This window comes from Vulpes vulpes, chromosome 12 (genome assembly GCF_048418805.1).
Source record: "Vulpes vulpes isolate BD-2025 chromosome 12, VulVul3, whole genome shotgun sequence".
Taxonomy (NCBI): domain Eukaryota; kingdom Metazoa; phylum Chordata; class Mammalia; order Carnivora; family Canidae; genus Vulpes; species Vulpes vulpes.
The window spans coordinates 156235095-156254672 of NC_132791.1; the positions used below are offsets into that span (position 1 = coordinate 156235095).

The 19578-nt window shown below is 51.0% G+C and overlaps 1 protein-coding gene across 5 annotated transcripts; it reads left to right on the plus strand.

Moving 5' to 3' along the window:
• Positions 1-81: 81 nt before the first annotated feature.
• Positions 82-19292, plus strand: CYB5RL (cytochrome b5 reductase like). 5 transcript variants are annotated; one of them, XM_026007018.2, is made up of 7 exons: positions 83-141; positions 2894-3173; positions 4070-4218; positions 7446-7533; positions 10852-10956; positions 14083-14286; positions 17891-19292. In XM_026007018.2, the coding sequence occupies exons 2-7, from the start codon at positions 2979-2981 to the stop codon at positions 18092-18094; spliced, it is 945 nt and encodes a 314-aa protein (XP_025862803.1). In that variant the 5' UTR covers positions 83-141; positions 2894-2978; the 3' UTR covers positions 18095-19292. The 5 variants fall into 5 exon arrangements, with proteins under 5 accessions (XP_025862805.1, XP_025862803.1, XP_025862804.1 ...); XM_026007017.2 differs by having other exon boundaries at positions 88-133; XM_026007016.2 differs by lacking the exon at positions 83-141 and adding an exon at positions 1166-1304.
• The last annotated feature ends 286 nt before the right edge of the window (positions 19293-19578 follow it).

The window sequence follows — 19578 nt, forward strand, 5'->3', positions numbered from 1 at the left end:
ACTTCAACCAATCATAATCGAGACTTCCTAGCCTTGCCCCACCCCACAGGCTATTTTCATTTTAGACCCTCCCTTCCCCCCGCCACCTCCCTCGGGAGGGCGGCACCTGGAGGAAACTCGAGGGGAGGCGCAGGTGTGTAGGTGAGTGGTCTTGGGATAGGCTGGGATAGGACTAGGGGTAGAACGCCAGTACTTCCGATCCCAACGTAGGGCAACCTGGGCAATTGAAGTTTGGGTAGGGTACTTCCCTCCGAGCCCCTAAGTTAGAGCACCTGCGCAGCGCCCGGGCCGTGGGGGGTGCGCTCCCGTATCCTTGCCTCACCACCCGCTGCTCGCCGCTGCCCCTCCCCGAGCCTGAGATGGCTGCATTCGACTGCACGCCCCTTCCCCAGCGTCAGGAGCGAGTTAGTTTCCCCCCTTTCCTCGGGGTTTCCCTGTCCGCGTCCCAGAAGCAAGGCCAGAGCTGGGAAAAGTGTTCCTTTGCTCCTTGCACCAACACCTGTTTTATCAAATGCTTGCAATGTGTTCAGCCCTGTGATGGGCATTTGGTTTGCGTTGGTGAATAAAACAGCTATGGAATGTAGAGTGCATGGGTAGAAAGCAAGTAAAGTCCACGAATAAGCCGTTGCAACTGGCAAATGTGTTTTCCATTCTTTTCCCCCAGTTATTTTTTCGTTTTTAGCATTTAACACTAAAGGCCAGGTTTTCCTTTTTGATCTTGTCTCATGATGTCTCTCGCGCTAGAATGTAAACCCCATGAGCTCAAGGGGTTTTGCTTCTTCACTTCTCTGTCTCCACCTAGCACAATGCCTAGCACTAACAAATATATGTTAAATGAATCAATACGTAATAGAAACAAATAGGGTGCATGACAGAGAAGAAGGAGGAGGGTCAGGGTGGACCTCTCAGAGGAGGTGACCTTTAAGGAAAAGCCCTGAAGGATGGAGAGAGTCATCCTACCAGAGGCAACAACATGTCAAGTCCTAGCTTAAACATAGCGCTTCTAATACTGAAGAGGTAGAGGCTAGAAGGAGGCAGGAACCAAAAAAATTTTTTTAAAGATTTTATTTATTTATTCACAAGAGACACAGGCAGAGGGAGAGGTAGGCTCCATGCAGGGAGCCCAACGCGGGACTCAATCCCGGGACTCCAGGATCACGCCCTGGGCCAAAGGCAGGCTCTAAACCGCTGAGCCACCCAGGAATCCCAGGAACCAAATATTTAAAAGTTTATGACGGACTTGGCCAACTTCTCTGCCAATTTCCAAAATATCAAAGAAGTAGGATAATTAAGACCCAGAGAAGGTAGGTTCAAGGCAAGTACTGATAGGAATAACCCTCACACTGTCTTGTAGATTACAGTTCACAGAGCTCTCTGTTCTCTCACTTATCTTGCAAAAACTGCAAGAGTTAAAAAAAAAAAAAAAAGCATGAAGAGGGTTCTAGACTTCATTCACTCACAATGCATCCCTGGTCCATAGCACAAAACAAAAATGGTTTGGATTGAGATAACATCACGTTAGGCTGCAAGTTCTATAAAGGTAGAGAGCCCATGTCCTATTTACATCTTATGTCCCAGCACCTAGCACTGTGCCTGGCTCCGAGACCTTATCTACAAACTAAATGAGCACTCACCATTCACTGGAGCCTTCCATGTGCCAGGCTTGTGCTTGGTGGTGGAATACAGAAAGAATAAGACACCATCCTTGCCCTCAAGCCTGCTAAACCTTCTTGAAATCATAGAGTTCATGAGCAGTAGAACCAAGTTTTCTGAAACCAAGCCCTTTCTAGTATAAGAAAAAGATGTATTGCACACAGAGGGACTGCCCTTCCAAAACTAAATGGTAAGAGGTTTTGGACAAGTTCTGATCAGAAGGAGCCTGGGGCACCAGACAAGAAGATTAGATGGGAGCCAGCAGGCTATTGGGGAGCTGTTAAACATTGCTGAGCGGGAGACTGTCATGATTAGAGCTGGTGGCAGATGTGCCAACGGATGGTGTAGGGAGGGACTGGAAGTACATCCTCTGGGATCATTGGAAGCTCCAGTGTAAATGGACATGGGAAGCAGGAAAAGTAGAAAAGGCCTTAAAGGTTAGGAATTGTGGGAAGTGATTGGTAACCAAGAAACAGGACCTCCCTGTCTTAGGAACTATGTGATCTTGTATACATTATTAACCGCTCCCCGCCCCGCCCCAGACCCCAGTTTTCCCATTTATAAAATGACATCTCTAGTACCAGCCTCATTATAAAGATTAAATGAAATGCAGCAATTTGGTGGGTGACTTACCTTGCTGAAAGAAACTAGACACAAAAGAATACATTGGTAGGATTCTGTTGACATAAAGGCAAAAGCCCGGCAAAGCTGAACTATAGTGATTAAATTTGTACACAAAGGTGGCAAAACCAAGGAAAAGCAAGGGAATGGTTATACCAAAGGTCAGGATTATGGTTACTTTATGGGGGATGGGAGGTGATCAGGAAGGGACACATAGGAGTGGCTTCTGGGTTGCTAGCAAGGTTCTTTGTACTTGACTACATGGTAGCTACAGAAGCGTTGTTTGCTAATCTTATTTCTAAATAATTTTATAATTATTAAATTACACTTAAATATTATATTTTATCATTTGAAATATTTTTTAAATTCATTACGGTTTTCTATGTTAAGTGCTTAATTCAGCACTCAAAGTCTGGGAAGAAATCAGGAAACTTTATTTGCCAGCTCTGATTGTTGTGTCCCGTCTGCCTGCTTCCCCTGCCAGGCAGCAGATCTCAGGGTTGATTCATCCCTGTCCCACTGCTCATACAGAGTGTGGCACCTGCAGGCCTCAGAATGGGAGCAATAGAGGTGACCAGAGTGTAACCCACATGTTTTCCTTCTCTCAATCCAACAACAGAGGGTCTGGGCCTGTGGCCTCACAGAGTCAGATCTGTTCTGGGAGGAGCACCAATTTTCCCTCCCAGGCTGCTCAAGCCCCACTGATGACGGATGAGAATGAGGAGAATGATGATGAGGAAGCCTGGCTGCAGCTTCGGCCGGTGGAGCCCTTGCCCTCTCAATGCTGTGGCAGTGGCTGCTCACCTTGTGTGTTTGACCTCTATCACCGAGAGCTGGCAAGGTGGGAGGCAGCCCGAGCCAGCAAGGACAGGAGCCTTCTGAATGGGGAGGAGCCACAGGTGAGAGAGCACTGCTCCTCAGACAAGAAGGGCCATGGTGGCAGTGTCAGCCTGGCCTCTGCCCTGCACAGTGCACCTGGGTGGGGAAGCTTTTCCTGACTCTGCACAGCAGAGAAAAAAGAGTGTGCTTAATAGAAGCAGACAGATCCAAGTTCAAAGCGTGACCCTGAATTGGGCATGGGGTCGTTCCAGGAGTGAATGAGGTTTGGGCATTTTACAGGAGAGAAATCTGTGAGTCATGACATTCAGAGAGGACTTCCTGAAGGAGGTGCAGGTGGGTGGAATGTTAAAGGCAGTGGGCTGAGACTTAGAAAACATGAATTTGAATTCCTGCTCAGGAATGACCTTGGACAAGTAAGCCACTACCACTCAGGCCTCAGTTTCCCCACATGGAAAATAAGAATATTGGATTAGATCATCTTAAGGTCCAATCAATTTCTAAATTTTTCAAATCTGGATTTTTGGCAGGTTTGAAGGATGAATAGATATTTCATACATTGGAGATGCATATTCTGCATAAGGGGCACAGCTTGAACAAATAAAAACTCCCAGATAGCAAGCAGGGAAAACAGGGACAAGTTTGGCATCTGATACACAGGAGAGAAAATGAAGCTTGCGGTTTGTCCACAGGCCCGTGGAGTATCCCTCTAAAGAGACTGCACATTATCCTGTGGCTAAAGGAGCCACAGAAGGCTTCTGAGCAGGGACAGCTCAGTATGAAAAGCTCAGGTCTTCTTAGATCAGAGCATGAAGGGGAGGGGAGGTGAGACTACTCTCTATTATACAGAAAACTTTCAGGCAGAGATAAATAGCCTGTTCTGGGGGACAGCAAGAAAGGAGCTTGTGGGTGCTTGTGTGTCTGTTGTGCCTAGCTGTTGGATATTTTCCTGTTGCAGAGCTGCCCGTCTAGGCTGAGCCCAGAGACCTTCCTGGCTTTCCGCATCAGTGCCATGGACAAACTCACCGAGGACACTTATCGTGTTCGGTTTGCGCTCCCCAGGAACAGCCAGCTCGGCCTGCGGCCTGGCCAGCACCTCATCCTACGGTACACTCAGTGGGAGGGCCAGAGCTTTGCAGCCCCGCTTTGTCATTTGCTGGCTGTGTGGTCACAGGCAACTTGCTTCACTTTCCTTAAGCCTGCATTCATCACCTTTATTTATTTATTTTTAAAGATTTTATTCATTGATTCATGAGAGACACAGAGAGAGAGAGAGAGAGGCAGAGACATAGAGGGAGAAGCAGGCTCCATGCAGGGAGCCCGATGTGGGACTCGATTCCAGGACCTTGGGATCACACCCTGAGCTAAAGGCAGGCGCTCAACCACTGAGCCACCCAGGCATCCCCATTCATCACCTTTAAAGTAAACGTAGTGCTGCCTGACTCAGAGGGTTCTGGGATTATGTTTTCATAATAACCAACAGTAGCAGCAAACAGTTTCATTGCATTTATTCTCCAAGGCACAGTTCTGTATGCTCACACCTAGCAACTCATTGAATACTCACACAACTGTGTATGGAGGAAACCAAAGTTGGAGAGGTTCAGTAACTTGCCCAAGGTCACCCAGTTAGGAAGTGATGGAGCCTGGATGTGAAGGCAAGCCGTCTGCCTCAAGAGCCTGCAGTATGAATCTAATAGTAGTGCCAGTTGATAGGAAGGACACTTGTCCTCCAGCATAAGGGACTTGCCCAGGATCACGCAGCTAGTAAGTCCTGCAGCCAGGATTCAAACCGAGACAACCTGGCTCCCCAGCTACCCTCTACCAGTGTCTTCTGCAGTTTCTTCCTCTTCCAAGCCTCTTTCTGACATCTCCCCCAACCTTGATCCCCTCCCAGCCCACGTGCCCAGGGTCAAGGCCCTTTGGGACCTCCAGGTGGAGGCATTGCTAGATGGTTGACTCTGGATCTGAGGCTCAGCAGAGAGAGATGAGCTATAGATGTGGGTGTGGGAATTATCAGCCTGTACCTGGATGGCATTTGGGAGCATATGAGGCATGGAAAGAGGAACAAAGGGCCAAACGGACAACTCCAGCATTTGTGGTATTGGCAGGAAAGGGAGGAGCCAGCAAAGCAGACAGAAGGTATAATAGCCAAGGACACCTTGAGGCCTCAGTCCTTTAAGGTCTGCCTTTGACCCTGGGGTTCTGGAATCGAGTTCAGAGTCCTGCTCAGCAGGGTGCCTACCTCTCCCTCTCCCTCTGCCACTCCCTCTGTGCACTCACACATGCTTGCTGTTTCTCTCTCTCTCTCTCCCCCCAAATGAATACATAAAATCTTAAAAAAAAAAAAAAAAGGTACAGCCAGAGGATGAGGAGAGTATCTTACTACTGGTCACATATGAGCCACTTGCCTCATGCTGACCCCTGGTGTCTGTGCCCAGTGTATCTGGCCTGTGGCCTGGCTGGCTGTCCTTAAAGCTCAACATCCCAGCAGCTCCAGGGCAGCCCACAGCCCCATGCAACCATCCATTCATGAATCAGGGATGCCCAGCACTCTCTGCCCTGAGCTTGGCCCCTCTCCTCTACCCTCTCTGCTGCTCCAGTGACAGCCCTAAAACAGGTATCTGACCATGTCACTCCTTTCTGGTGTTCCAGGGAAACTCCCCAAGGCCCCAGCTTCCTTCCCCACCAAGTTCTCCCCACTCCTCCCTCACACTCGTGCCTTGCTCCAGCCTCATGACCCACTCACCAGTTCCTGGCTTGCTCTGCATTTCCTACCTCTAAGGTCTTTCCCAGGCTGTGCCTTCTGCCTGGATTACTTCCTATCCTGTCCCCACTTTTATCTCTCAGTGGCCTGCCTCTTTCATACCCAGGATGGTAGCAAAAGCTCCAGGAGGCCTCTTGAAGCTCCCCGGCTACAAGTGCTCCTTCTGTGTGGAGCGTGTCCGTGTTTACCTCTGTGGTAGCAGATGCCACAGTGCTCTTTGCATCCCTGCCACACCACATGTCGTGTTTATTATTTCCTTGGTTGTTCTCTAAGCATTTCTTGAATATTTTGGTCTGGTTTCTTGCTTTTGATGCATTAGGATGGGGCTTTGTAATTTTTTATTCTTTTTTTTTTTTTCTTAAATTTTTATTTATTTATTATAGTCACAGAGAGAGAGAGAGAGGCAGAGACATAGGCAGAGGGAGAGAAGCAGGCTCCATGCACCGGGAGCCTGACGTGGGATTCGATCCCGGGTCTCCAGGATCGCGCCCTGGGCCAAAGGCAGGCGCCAAACCGCTGCGCCACCCAGGGATCCCTTATTCTTTTTTTAAAGATTTATTTATTTGTTGAAGAGAGAGTACATGTGTGCGAGAAGGGGGAGGGACAGAGGGTGAGAATCCCAAGCAGACTCCCCACTGAGCGTAGAGTCTGAAGCAGGGCTTGATCCCATGACCCTGCCGAGATCTTGAGATCATGACTGAGCTGAAATCAAGAGTCAGACACTTAACCAACTGAGCCACGCAGGCGCCCCAGGATGGAGCCTTTTTAATGTTTGCATACCTCTGAGAAGAAAGTTTTATACACAGTAGGACTCAAAAGAGGGGTGCTTGGATGCTCCTGAGAACCTCTGAGGTATCATGTGAGGAACCTGGCTCTGGAGTCAGACAGAGCTAAGGGTGAATTTCAGCTGTGTGACCTCAGGCGAGTAACATCCTAAGCCTTGGTTTCCTCATGTGGGTTATTGTTGGTTAAATGAGATAATGTACACAATATGCTTGGTCCATAGTAGGTATTTAATACAACATGGCTCTTACTATTATTGCTCATGATAATCATCCTGGCCCCCTTGTTGATAACATCATGAAAAGGATTCATGCATGAGGTCAGGCTTTCGACTAGGGCACCTTTGAGGATCCTTCTAATTCTGATACTTCTGGTACCGGTAGTAAGTATTTAATAAATGTTAGCAGTCTTTATCTTTCTCATTCTGTGGTCAGGAAGAGGTCAGGACCAACCACAGTGATGTCCTAAAAACAGCTCACATCATCAGTGGACTCTCTGAAAACTTTCCCATCTGTGATCCCATTAAAACCATACAACAGGGACACACATGGTTGTCCCCACTTTACAGAGGGGCAGCTAAGGGATCAGTGACCTGCCTAGGTCTCACAGCCAGCATGTGGCAGTGGGGGAGCCCAGCACTCCTTTTTTCTGTTCCACCTTCAGTGAGGACCACTGGGGCGGCCAGGCCACAGCTAGCTTTCCCTAGCCTGGCACAGAGTAGGTACCTATAAGTGTTTGTCCAATGCCTGGCTGACTACCTGACCATATATATGCTTTTCTTTCTCAGAGGGAAGGTGGATGACTTAGAAATTCAGAGAGCCTATACACCCATCAGCCCTGCCAATGCAGAAGGGTACTTTGAAGTTTTAATCAAGGTGAGCTGACCCACGCAGATGCTCTTAGTATGGTACAGACCAGACCTCTGTTTGCCACCTGGGTCAGGATGGGGCGGTGCCCCCCATGTGGGAAAAGCCAGTGTTCACGTGGGAGGAGGCTGGCTGGAAAGTGCAGTCAGAGTGAAGGAAACCTTCTCCCGTCTCCTCCTTTCCCAGGGGAGGGGGGCTGTCACCTCAGACCGCAGCAGAGACAGATTCTATGAAAAGGAGGCTCAGACTGAGAAAAGTAATGCTGTTCCCTCTCGTCTTCTCAGCTATTCACGGGGAGGGAGTGAGCACTGAGCCCCAGGGAAGGAGCAACCAAGTCTCCTGTCCCTGCTGTGTACTGGTGGCTAGGGTTCAAAGATGAGTCAGATACACTCCCGACCTGGGATAGGGGACCAGACCAGGGCAGTACAATGAGAGAAACGCCGTGACATGAGGCCTCAACCTGATTCAGGGCAGCTGGGGGTGCAGGGAAGGCAGCGGGGCTTCCTCACAGAAGCTGAGTTTGAACCGTGCATTGAAATTAAGGAGTGGAGGAAGGTCACAGGGCCGGAAACAGCACGTACAATGGCAGAGGAGGCACGGTTTGAGGAGCTGTTCGTCACTTGTCTCAGAATAGAAGGGGGCGAGCAGCAAAAAGGTGGGGCCTCAGACCATTCTCAGGGAGTAGACAGGGGCTAGGGCATTGGAGTCGGGCCTTGAGGAAGGAATACAAATTGGCAGTGACAGGGAGTGGCATTCCAGGCCGAGGGGACAGATGACCAAAGGCAAGGAGGGGTGAAACAAGGTCTTGTGGCAACTGTACCCAGTCTGATTAGGTTGAAGAGAGGTGCTCATGGGGGCAGCCGGGGTGGGAGGGGCACTTGGCAGAGAGGAGATGAACAAAATGGGCTGGGTACAAATACTGCCCCCACCCCCTAGGACCCAAGGACTCTGCACCAGATGTATAAGAGGTCTTGAAGATACGATTATGTGGAAAAAATAATGAAACTTTGGATATGCTAACATTTTTGACTTACAGAAACGGTAGCTTCACAGAGGTCAACCTGATATACAGTCTACATCATCATTTCCCAAACAGAATCCTAGGGAACACTGATATTTAAGAATAGCTTTCACATCCTTTATCTCCCTTGTAGGATGGGAATTATTATTCCCCTTTCACTGACAAGCAAACTGAGACCCCAGGAGGACCCAAGGCTCTACAAGTATTAAGAAGTGTAGCCAGTGAGCAAGTCCTGGCCTCCTGACTCCAGGACCCCAGGGCTGTCTTGGCTCCTGCCTTCCCTAACTGCAGTCAAAGCCCAAGTGTTTATTCCCTCACACAGAAGCTTGGATGGGATCCCTTCTCCACGCAACTGTTTGTCTGGGAGATTCCACAAATCCTCTCCAAATGGCCTGCTTCCCCAAGCTGCTTGTCTGGGTGTGTTTCTGTTGAAAGGATAAGCCTGGAGATAGTTCTTCAGGGCAGCTGGATCTCTCCCAGCTGCAAGGCTGATTTTCTCCTTCGTTTACCGGAAAGCCTCTCTTTAGAGAGATGCTTAATTATCCCTAAGCCGCTGGCTGGGAAGAGCTGGAAATGTCTTTGCAAATTGTGGAGGCAGGCGAGTTTTTTAGGTTTACCTCCCCTGTGGATGGGAGGGAGGCATTCCCATCTCTCGGGCACTGTCTGGGCACCAGGCACTCTTTCCAGCTCTTCATGTTCATCATCTCCTTTCAATCTCGTAACCATCCTGCAGAGTAAATCTCATTATCCCACTTTACAGATAAAAAAACTGAAGCTCAGAGTGATGATGTCACTGTCCCAAGGCCCCTTGGGTAACATGATCCCACATAGAAGAACAGAAGTTCAGTGTCAGTTCTGTTTAATGAGTACAGACTGAGCAGGCTCCACGCGCGTGCTGGAGACACAGAAGAATCCTTCCTTTCTCCTTGAGTGCTGTCTATGCTATAGGGCCATGGAAGCCATACCTGGGGCTATGGCTCCCCCAAGACGGGGTCCAGAAAACAGGCATCTTCTGAGACAAGCCTCCAGCGAGTTGGGAGGAGAACTTAGCCTCCCTCCCAGACTTCCTATAGGAGGGCTGTGGACTTACCTTGCTTGATGCATATGGAACCCAACAAAGAGATGCTCCCAGAGGTAGCTGTGGGTATTCAAAAGCATGTCTGGTGACCAAAGCCGAGTCTCCTTCGAACTTGGTTATATTCTCACTCCAGACACCCTTCAGGTCCTGTCAGAGCTTCCCCCTTTCCCTCACACTCCTATGTCTTGGGCTGTCCTACCCTTGACCATATCACATCTGATACCCAGAACCCTGTCTGCCTTCCTGCTCCCATCCCTAGTGAATGCAATCTTGCCTCGTCTGCAAGGTGCAGCTCAAATGCTTCCTCCTCCAGGAAACCACCCTTGATCCTACTCCATTGGAAGTGACTGTACCTCCTCAGGGCGCTCTCAGCATTCTGTCCTTTTCGTTGGGTATTAGACTGTCTCTACCTTGTATATATGTGAGACTTTGGCCCTCCTAGTTTGTGAGCTCCTTAAGGGAAGGGCCTGAATCTGGATTGATTCACTGATTCATTGAGATATCTACGAAGTCTTTTCCAAGGTTCTGGCACTGACTGCCTTCATGGAGCTTCTAGCTGTCTTCCATGCAGCCCCAGCATGGTGCCTGCCCACTCCCATGAAGGAATCCTCTCCACAACCCTTGCTTTTCCATCCAGCCAGGAGACAGTGACAGGTAATGCAGAGGTTGCAAATGAGTGGCCTGCAAATGGATTACAGCACTTAAGTGTATTTGGTTTGGGCCTACAGCATTTTAAATTTAGAATTAATTTCTGATATTTCAAAAATAAAAAATTTGAATCTCTTACCCCTCTTAGAAAATCAGAAGGTACGGCATCATCAGCCTCATAATCCACCTCCCAGAATCTGCAAAGCGACTTCCTCCTTTAGAAGGAGCATTCATGCACTCACCAATTTACCACAGTCCCCACCACCCCCTATTGTCTCCCCAGTAGAGTGTCAGTTGCCATTAATCATCTCATACCCAGTTCTTTACTCAGTGATGTTACATCACTGAGAAAGGACCCCCATAGTCATGTGGTTTTGAGACCTCTGAAAGTAAGCCTGTCGGTCCTGTGGTTCTTATCCCAGCCTCACCATTTCCCTTCTGGATAAGCTTCTGGGCCCTCATGTGAGAACTGGGACCCATGTACCAACTCTGGGGCAACTAGGAGGATTCAGTGAGATAACCCATGTCAGGCACTTGGCCTGCATCCATCCCAGTGAGGTTTCCTTGTATTTGCTCCCAGTGCTACGAGACTGGGCTCATGTCCCGGTATGTCAAGTCCTGGAGTACAGGAGACACAACCTTCTGGCGAGGACCTTTCGGCGACTTCTTCTATAAACCAAACCAGGTCAGTGCCAGCACACCAAGTCCCCAGGAGACCCCTCCTGGCTTAGCTTCCAGGACCACGGTTTTTAGGTTTCAGGCTGGAGAATTGCACTGTAGTCTTCCTGAGCCCGAGCCCAAGCCCAAAAGCATCCTTGGGGTTGGACATGGGAGGAGATGGGATGGGCACAAAGAAACAAAATGGCCTGCATATGCTCTACAACTATCCAGGGCTGCCCATTGCCTAGAAAATTCATACTCATGTATCTGGTACTCAGGACTCCTGTACCATCAGACCCTCAGACATCTTTCCACTTTCACATTACAGCTATAACACCGTGGAGACTACTCCCTTAAATATACTCCATAGCTCTCCACTCAAAGGCTGTTTCTCTCATTTTCCTGGCATATTCATATTCTTCCCTGATGTGCCCAAGAATTAATAATTTCTCATCAGTTGGTGCCTATCTGGAAGGCAGCTTGGCAGTGCATACCAAGAGTCTTAAGAATCTTCAAATCCTTTGACCCAGTAATTCCACTCCTGGAAGTCTGTCCTGTGGAAAGAATCCAAATGCTGCCTCTTGTGCACATGTTCACTGAAGCTTTATTTATAATAGCAGGAAATTGGAGGAAACTGAATATTCAGCCGCAGGGGAACAGTTAAATACAATGGGTTACAGGTACTTGATAGAATATCATTCTGGATTTTTAAATTATGTTTATAAATGATGTTATATGCTTATGCTATAAGATCAGGTGACAAACACTATGTACAAAACTGCATATACAACAGGTTGGAAAACTAAGTTTAAATGCACAGGAATAAATATGAAAAGAAAATGCAATGCAGTGTTAGTAGCTCTGAGTGGTGGAATTATGGGTGATTTTCGTTTTCTTCATTATACCTTCCAAATTATCCACAGTGAATACCTATTACTTTTATAATTAGGCAACAAAGCAAATCAAAAGCAAATGAAAAAGAATGAATCATTCCTTTCTCTGTTATTTTTGTTTAATATAAAAATCGCTTTTATTGTTTTTTTCCTTATTACAAATACAGTACTTGTACATTACCAAAATAATAATAATAAGTCAGATATGGAGAGGCAAAAGGAAGAAAAGAAAGAACACCTGTAGGCTGCCTACCCAGACATACCAGGCTCGCTACCATGGCAGAAACCTTCCAGCTCCCCTTCTACACATGGATGGAACAGCCATGCACGCACACGTGTGTGTGACAATACTATGACGCACGTCGATAGTGCTGCCTATGTGCCAGGTTCTGATGTTCACACTTGCTGTATAAAACTTTATTTTACCCTCACGGTAGCTCTTAGGTACTGCTACCTCCATTTTGCAGACATGTGTGGTATGTATGTTGCAATACTCTTCTGCATACTCCTAGTATAAACCATGCTCAGCCTTGCGTTTTAGCTGTCCCCCAGCCCCTGAAAGCAGGGACCAGGATTGTCCTTGTTTCCTTCTAACCTAGAGGGGACACCTGATGAACATTGTTCTGAGCATTTCCAGGTGAAGCCTTCTCCATGTCCACAGAATGCGCCTACCAAGTCCCTGCACTTCCTATCCAGGGAGGTTGTAGGGCTAGTCAGTAAGAGAGAAGAGATGACATCTCACACAGAAACATGTGGCTGCTGAAACCAGCTAAGGCTTGGTTCTATGCCCAGGGGACATGGGCTGCTCTGGCCCTCTCCCTGGCCCTGCCTTGCCTCTCTGCAGTCATCTTCATTGTAGATGGATATTGTGGCAGCCCTGAGACTGGCATATGAGCATCTGTCCATGTGTTCCTTCCAGACACTCTCAGGCCCCACCCAGGGCCACAGACAGGTGGGACAAGGCCCTGTTCTCCAGAAGCTCACAGTGTGATGGGGGACAGACACCTACACAAATGGTGGCAGTACGGCATGACTGGTGTTGTGAGGAGGGTGCACAGAGGTAGGGATGCAAAAGAAGGACCTCTCACATGCTACTGGCTCGGGGAAGACTTTCCAGAAGAGACCCTGAGCAGTGGTGGGAGAAGGAGGAGGAGCACACATGCTGGGGACCAGGAGGCTGAGGATGTGCGCACGGGATGGGTGGGAGCAGGAGTCTGGGGGCACGCAGGATAGGGTGGTGTGTCCAGTAGCGGGGCTCCATGACAGAAGGGGTCAAATCATGTGGAGCAGCAGGATCCACACCAGACACTTGATGGCATCTCATTTAATCCTACGACAATTCTGAGGCTTGTGCTACTGTGGAGAGGAGCTGTTATTATTATTTTTAACATGATGAAACCAAGGCTCAGAGAAGTGAAGCAGTTGGCCAGATCATACAGCAGAGGATTTATACCCATGTCTGCATGACTGATACTCAAGGGAGTGTTTCATGCAGGGGCATGATATGCATTAGTGGTGAAAACTTGGCCTGCATTCTTAGAGGCCTAAGCTCTAGAATGCAGGAGGTAACTACTTGGCCACATAGGTCAGGCACTAACCTTTAAAGCACTGACCTTAAAGAAGATCATGCCTCCTAAACAGACCGAGCCAGGAGATGGATTCGTGGATTCAGTGATGGGTTGGCGGCATTGGGGCCTCTTTGGAAAGATTCACTTTTATTGCGTGGCTCTTCTGTGCCAGCACTGTGCTAGGTGCTTAAACATAGTATCTCAGACTAGAGAAGAGCAGGCTCAGGGATCCATGCCAGGGCCCTCAGATCTCTGCAGAGCTGCCCAGGGGTAGAGAAGGCAGCCTACAGGGCAGGGCTGGGATAGGGGTGGTGGACAAGGCTTTGGCAGGTGCACATTTCAGCTCAGTGTGAGGTAGAGAGATCTCCCTGGCAAGGGGAGTCAGCCTATAACAGAGCAAACGGCTTTGGGAGGTAGTGGGCTCCCTGTCAAGAGAGGTAGTAATCAAAGTCCTGTGGAGATTCGCAGGAAAGCAACTAAGCCACTTGGAGGATGGGCTAGACCATTTCATGTATCATCAGCCCCCAGAGTCCATGATTGCTGTTACACAGACCTCACAAGCCAGGATGGCTTCCTGGAGGATGTAGACAGGGGAACTCAGATGTGCTGTGCAGTTCAGGCAAGCCCCAGAAAAGGCCATGTGGCGGGTGAGCGGGCTGAGACCTGCCACATCCCCGTTCCGATCCCCAGCACGGTGAGCTCCTCATGCTGGCATCGGGCACTGGCCTGGCCCCCATGGTGCCAGTCCTGCAGAGCATAACAGACAACGCAGAGGACGAGACCTTCGTCACCCTGGTCGGCTGCTTCAAGACCTTCGAGGGCATCTACCTGAAAACCTTCCTCCAGGAGCAGGCCCGTTTCTGGAACGTGCGAACCTTCTTTGTACTCAGCCAGGTGAGTCCTGCATGGGTACTTCCTTCCCAGATTGAGGCTGTGCAGTCCCCCTGTGCCCAACCTGAGGACCTGCTGTGGCCTCCCTGCCCCACTATACCAATAATCTCTGCTGTCGATGGGAACCCCCACCCACCCCTGTGTGCCTTGCAAGGAAGGCAGGTACAGTTCTGTTTGGGTGGATGCAGGAACCAAGCTCAGAGAGGTGAAGGTGCAAATCTGTCCACACTGCTGGCTGGGGCGAAGCCAGGCCTGGAGCCCTGGGAGAGCTCCAGCCCTCCTCACCATGCTACCTGCCATCTGCCTCTGGCGTCACCAGGTATAGGGCTGGGGGCCTGTTTGTGGAGTCAGTGGGCCAGGCCGCAGATGTCCCCCAGTGGGGGGATAAGCTCCTTCAGGGCGGATATCATGTGTCTGGATCATCGCACTGTCTTCGGTGCTTAGCAGAGCGCCAGGCACAGAGTAGGCATGCATTCCATCAATAATTGGTGGAGCAAGCTTGCTCTGGGTTCACCAAATTTATCAGGGTCCCTACCACACCACATTGCTCCTACATGGGAAGAAAGCTGCTTCCAGACTCCCTGCTGCAGATACTGAACTGCCTCCTGACCCCTGCCCCTGAGATCCCTCTTCCCTGCATGCCCCGAGCCACCCTGCCCACTCCCTCCCCTCTGGCCCAGGGTTTCTCATCAGAAGCCAGGCCCTAAGCTGCCTTCTCCTTGGTCTGTACCTTTATTTCTCTTCCACACACCCCCAGGGTGAGGGCCTTCCCCCCATTCTGTGTTGCTCGGGGTTGGCCTCACTGCCCAGTGCTGTGAAGCACTCTTCTCATCAGTTTCCTATTTGAGGCAGCATCAGAGGGTCCCTAAAGACTGCCATGATCTTCACTATTGTGACCGGGTCGGGGCGGGTGTCAGGGAACCGGGTTTCCCCACCCCAGCCCCAGAGGTCCTGGAATCCTCGGTGCCCAGGTTCTGTGGGCCTGTCCATGGGACAGAAGGCTTAGTGGCATGAACATCGGCAGGGCCATGCTTGGTGAACATTAGCAGGAACAGGAGGTGCTGAAGGCTGGAGAACAAAGCAGAGGCTAGTGTGCAGCCTGACTCAAGGGCCAGGTCAAAGGAAGGTAGGAGGAGTGGCAGGAAGGCCGGCACCAGGCACTGTCAGCTCTTGGCCAGGCTTCCTCCCCCCACCCCCAGCCGCATGTCAGGTGCCAGGGAAGGTCAGAAATGAGGACGACCTGCCCCCAGCCCTCCAGGCACTCACCTTTCTATGGGGAGACAGCCACAGGGGTGGCCTCACTGACCACTTTCTTTGTGTCTGGCAGTGTTCTAGGCACTCTGTGTGTGTTAAATCATCTAATCCCACCACAATCTTAGGAGGCTTGTACTGCCACCATGCCTGTTCTATACATATGGCAAAAGAACCTTGACCAAGTGGGTGGAGGGTTAGGTGTGAACCCAGGTGGTCCTGCTCCAGAGGTCCTGCTTTTACTGCTTGTTGGTATAAGACAGCATAGGGAGAGGTCCCACATGGAGAGTGCGGAGGGTACTGGCAGCAAGCAGGGAGAGCTTCACAGAGGAGCTGGCATTGACCCTGGGCTTGAGGGCAGAGTTAAAGTTGACCAGGAATAAAGGGCCTTCAGCCCTGGGCCAGGCATTGATGATGCCAGTGGCCTGGGACTGGGCAGGCGAGTGAGCTGGCTGTCAACGACAGGAGCAGGTGAGGGGTGATGGAGTGGGAGGTGCCTCCTGCCCTTCTGTGCCTCCCTGACCTAGGATGCTCCCTGGCCCACCTGGGCTGCAGCCACAGCAGCCTCATGGGTCTCCCCCTGCAGCCACTCCCTGCCAGTTTGCCCTTCATCTTGCAGCCAGAAGGGCAGCACTGACCACATCACCACCCTGCTTCCAGCCCTTCACGGCTCCCCGCTGTTCTCAGGATGATGGCCAAGCCTGCATGGCTGCCCCGACCTCTGTGGCCTCCTCTCCTGGCACACCCTCCCTGCGTGTTGGGGCATCACTGGTCTGCTCTTGGTTGCAAGTGCCCTGTGCTTTTCTGGCTGCCAGGCCTGCCTGTGCTGGTGCCATTTCCCCCTCCCGGAGCACTTATCCCCACTTCCTCACCTAACGTCGACTCACCGCTCACATCTCTCTGCTGAGCTGTGACTATCCCAGAAATTTCTCCAGAGTCCCCAGACTGGTGTCAGCATTTCTGCCGTCAGGGCCGGGATCTCCTTAACAGCATTCACCCTGTTGTGTCATCGTTGGTAAGGGTACCCCACACCACCTGGGTAGCAACCAGACCCACCGCATCCCTGGGTATATGGGGGAGGGGTGCTATGCCATACCTCACTAGCCTGGGGGGATTGGGCAGTGGGAGGGACAGGTAAGGTCAGTGGGCCCTGCTGGTCCCGGCCCTCGAGGGTCAGGTCAGAACTAGGAGGTCAGATATGGGAAGGACCAGATCATCGGAGAGGATCCCCTGTGAGCACCACAATGTTGTCTTCTGGGGCCTCTGGGATCAGATGAGCTCTGTGACGCAAGCCCTGAGGCTTCCACTCATCACAGTGGCCCACAGAGGCCATGGTTGCTCTGCTGGGACACGGTGGCAGAGGTTAGACCTCAGCCCCCTCCTCCTTCCTGTCTCTCTGCTTAGCCCCAGAAGCTAGAAGCTCGCCTTGATAGGGTCTGCAGAGGTGACAGTCCTGTTCTGTTGTTTGTTTAGATGCTGGTTACATGGTGTCTTCTCTCCATTAGAGATTTTCTAACTACGTGTATTTCCTGATTGGTGTGCTTTCCTGTATGTGTGTTGTACCTCCATAAAATGTCCACTTAAAAAGTTCCTCTAAGTCAGCTTGAGGTGGAGTTTTTCTTTTGTGACCCTAGGATGAAAGCCACAAGTGAAGGGTGGAGGAGCAGAAAGAGAAAAGCCTGGGTCGCTTGGGCACCATGCACTGTGGAATACTCCCTCCAGCCTTTTTTTTTTTTTTCCTCCAGCCTTTCTATGTGAGAAATACCCCCCTCTTGGTTAAGGCACTGCTGCCTCGGATCCCTGAGACACACAGCCAGAGCGAGACCAGGAACCTTCTCTGTTTAGAGACATTGCCACATCCCAGGGCCTTGCACAGGGCCAGATGCAGAGTGACCACTCAGTAAATATCTGTGATCAACAAGGTCTTTAAAACTTTATGAAACAAGTGAGCACATGTTATGCTCCCAGAATGATGGTGGCGGACAACCTTAAAAATGTACTGGGACACCCCCTATCTTGGGGAGGAAACATCCCCCTGGAGTGACAGGTGGAGTGGCCCCTGGGAAACAGTGAGAAATAGTGGGGCCTGCCTCACTGTGTGCCCTGGGATGTGCCCTGGGATGTCCGCCTCCTCTCCGCGGTGCCTCACCTGCCATGGGAGGATAAGCATCCACCCTCTGGCTCATTAGGGTAGGCAGAGCCCCAGGGCCAGGAAATCCCTGGCTTGGGGTAGGGCTGGCTGAAGGTTGCCTTCCCACCTCTCTGCCTCAATTTTCTCATTTGACAGAGAACTGTGTGAGCTTGGAAGACTTCTTGGTAGTCACCTGCACTGTTTCTCATTGTCTCATTGTCTCAGGAGAACTCCCTGGAGAAGCTTCCCTGGAGCTACCGGGAGAAGACCCGCTTTGGCCGCCTGGCCCAGGACCTGATTGAAGAGCTGGTCAGCTCCTGCCGGAGAAAGCCATTTGCATTGGTCTGTGGCTCAGCCGAGTTTACCAAGGACATGGCCAGGTGCCTGCTGTGTGCAGGCCTAGCCGAGGACTCATACTTCCTCTTTTAGCCCTTGCCTCCCTTCCAAAGCCCCAGCCAGCGTCCTGCCACTGAGACACTGGAAGAAGCACAGACTAGAGTCAGAAAACATAGAGTGCAGGCCTGGCCCCACTGCTCACTGGCCAGGTGACCTTAGGTAAATGCTTTCCCTCTGTGCACCTCTGTCTCTCATCTACCCCACAAGCCTCCCAGCTCCCTCAGGCAGGTGTATCCCTGTGCAGGGGAGTATGGGGCTGCGGGGGGCCCTGGGGAGGAGAAAGACCAGCATGGGAGTCAAGGAGGCCTCTGTGGGGGAAAGCTGTGCCCGGCCCCGGAATGAGTCGGGGTAGGCAGGAGAAGGTGCAGGAGTTTCCCAGGTTCCTTAGATTAGAGGGCTTGGGGACTCCCGTCCTGTCCTACCCCTACCCTACCCGTAGGGGTAAATGCCTGTTCTAAAACCTGCCTTCCCTGAAGACTGTATGTCCCTGCTGTGGCCTCAGGGCTGGCTCAGCTGTGTTGCCTGCTAAGTGTTTAGGGAATGACCACAGGGGTAGCTAAGAGCTCCTCAGAGGAGGAACTTGACTTTGCACCTCCTATGCCTCAAGCCTGACACAACGGTCTTGGGGTCTGTGACCTGATCACATTCTCTGAGCAAGGTGGGCCCTGGATTACCGTTATTTTGTACTGGGCCCAGGCCTTTCCTGCTGCAGACAGCTCGGCTCTCAGTCTCCCTTCCCTGGCTCGAGAGCCCAGCCCAGAGTCCTTCCCCAGCAAAAGAGGTACAGAAACAAATACCCCTCCCTCCCGCAGGCAGCCAGCTCAGCCCGCCTCCAGCCGGGAGCCCTGGTGACGGTTGCTATGGCGATCTAAAGATAGAGCAAGAGTCAGGAGACCTGGGTCCTTCTCCCTGCTTTGCCCACTGAGCAGCTGCTGATTCTGCTCCACCCCCACAGCCCTCCCCACCCCACCCCTCCATCCCATGTGGGGCCAGCCCTCCCCAGGGACCTGGCGCTCCTGGGCAGCGCACTGCAGGTAATGAACTCTGCTTCCCACCGTCTGGTCTCCACTGTGCTGCATCAGCTTGGGCTGGCTGCGGGCACTCTGGAATTGGAACATGAAGCCATGAAATCTCCAAGTCAGAGGACCACAGAAGCAGAGTGAAAACGTTACAGTCATGGGATCACAGTCGTCCTCACACCAGAGATTAAAGCTCAGGACTCCAGAAAGCATCCCGTCTAATAGACTCATTGTGTGAATGGGGAAACTAAGGCCCAGCAAGGCTGAGCAATTTGCCCGAGGTAAAACAGTTCACGGTGGGGTTGGCATGAGAAGCCAGGTTTCCTGATGTCACCTGTATGGAGAGTTGGGTAACTGGTGATGTTCAAACTGGGCTCTTTGGGACCCTAGGGTTCCTGGCATGGCAGCAGTGAGGGGACAGCCAGATGGGGTTTCCAGGCCCCCTACAACCAGAGCAGTTCTGTTTTCACCTCATTTGTACTGAGGTTTGCAGTTACC

What these genes read in the sequence shown, in the direction of transcription:
- CYB5RL (XM_026007018.2), top strand. Translation starts at nt 2,979, where the DNA reads ATGACGGATGAGAATGAGGAGAATGATGATGAGGAAGCCTGGCTGCAG. An exon ending in TCTTCTATAAACCAAACCAG is followed by an intron (nt 10,957 to 14,082) that starts GTCAGTGCCAGC and finishes TCCGATCCCCAG; the next exon opens with CACGGTGAGCTCCTCATGCT. An exon ending in CCTTCTTTGTACTCAGCCAG is followed by an intron (nt 14,287 to 17,890) that starts GTGAGTCCTGCA and finishes TCATTGTCTCAG; the next exon opens with GAGAACTCCCTGGAGAAGCT.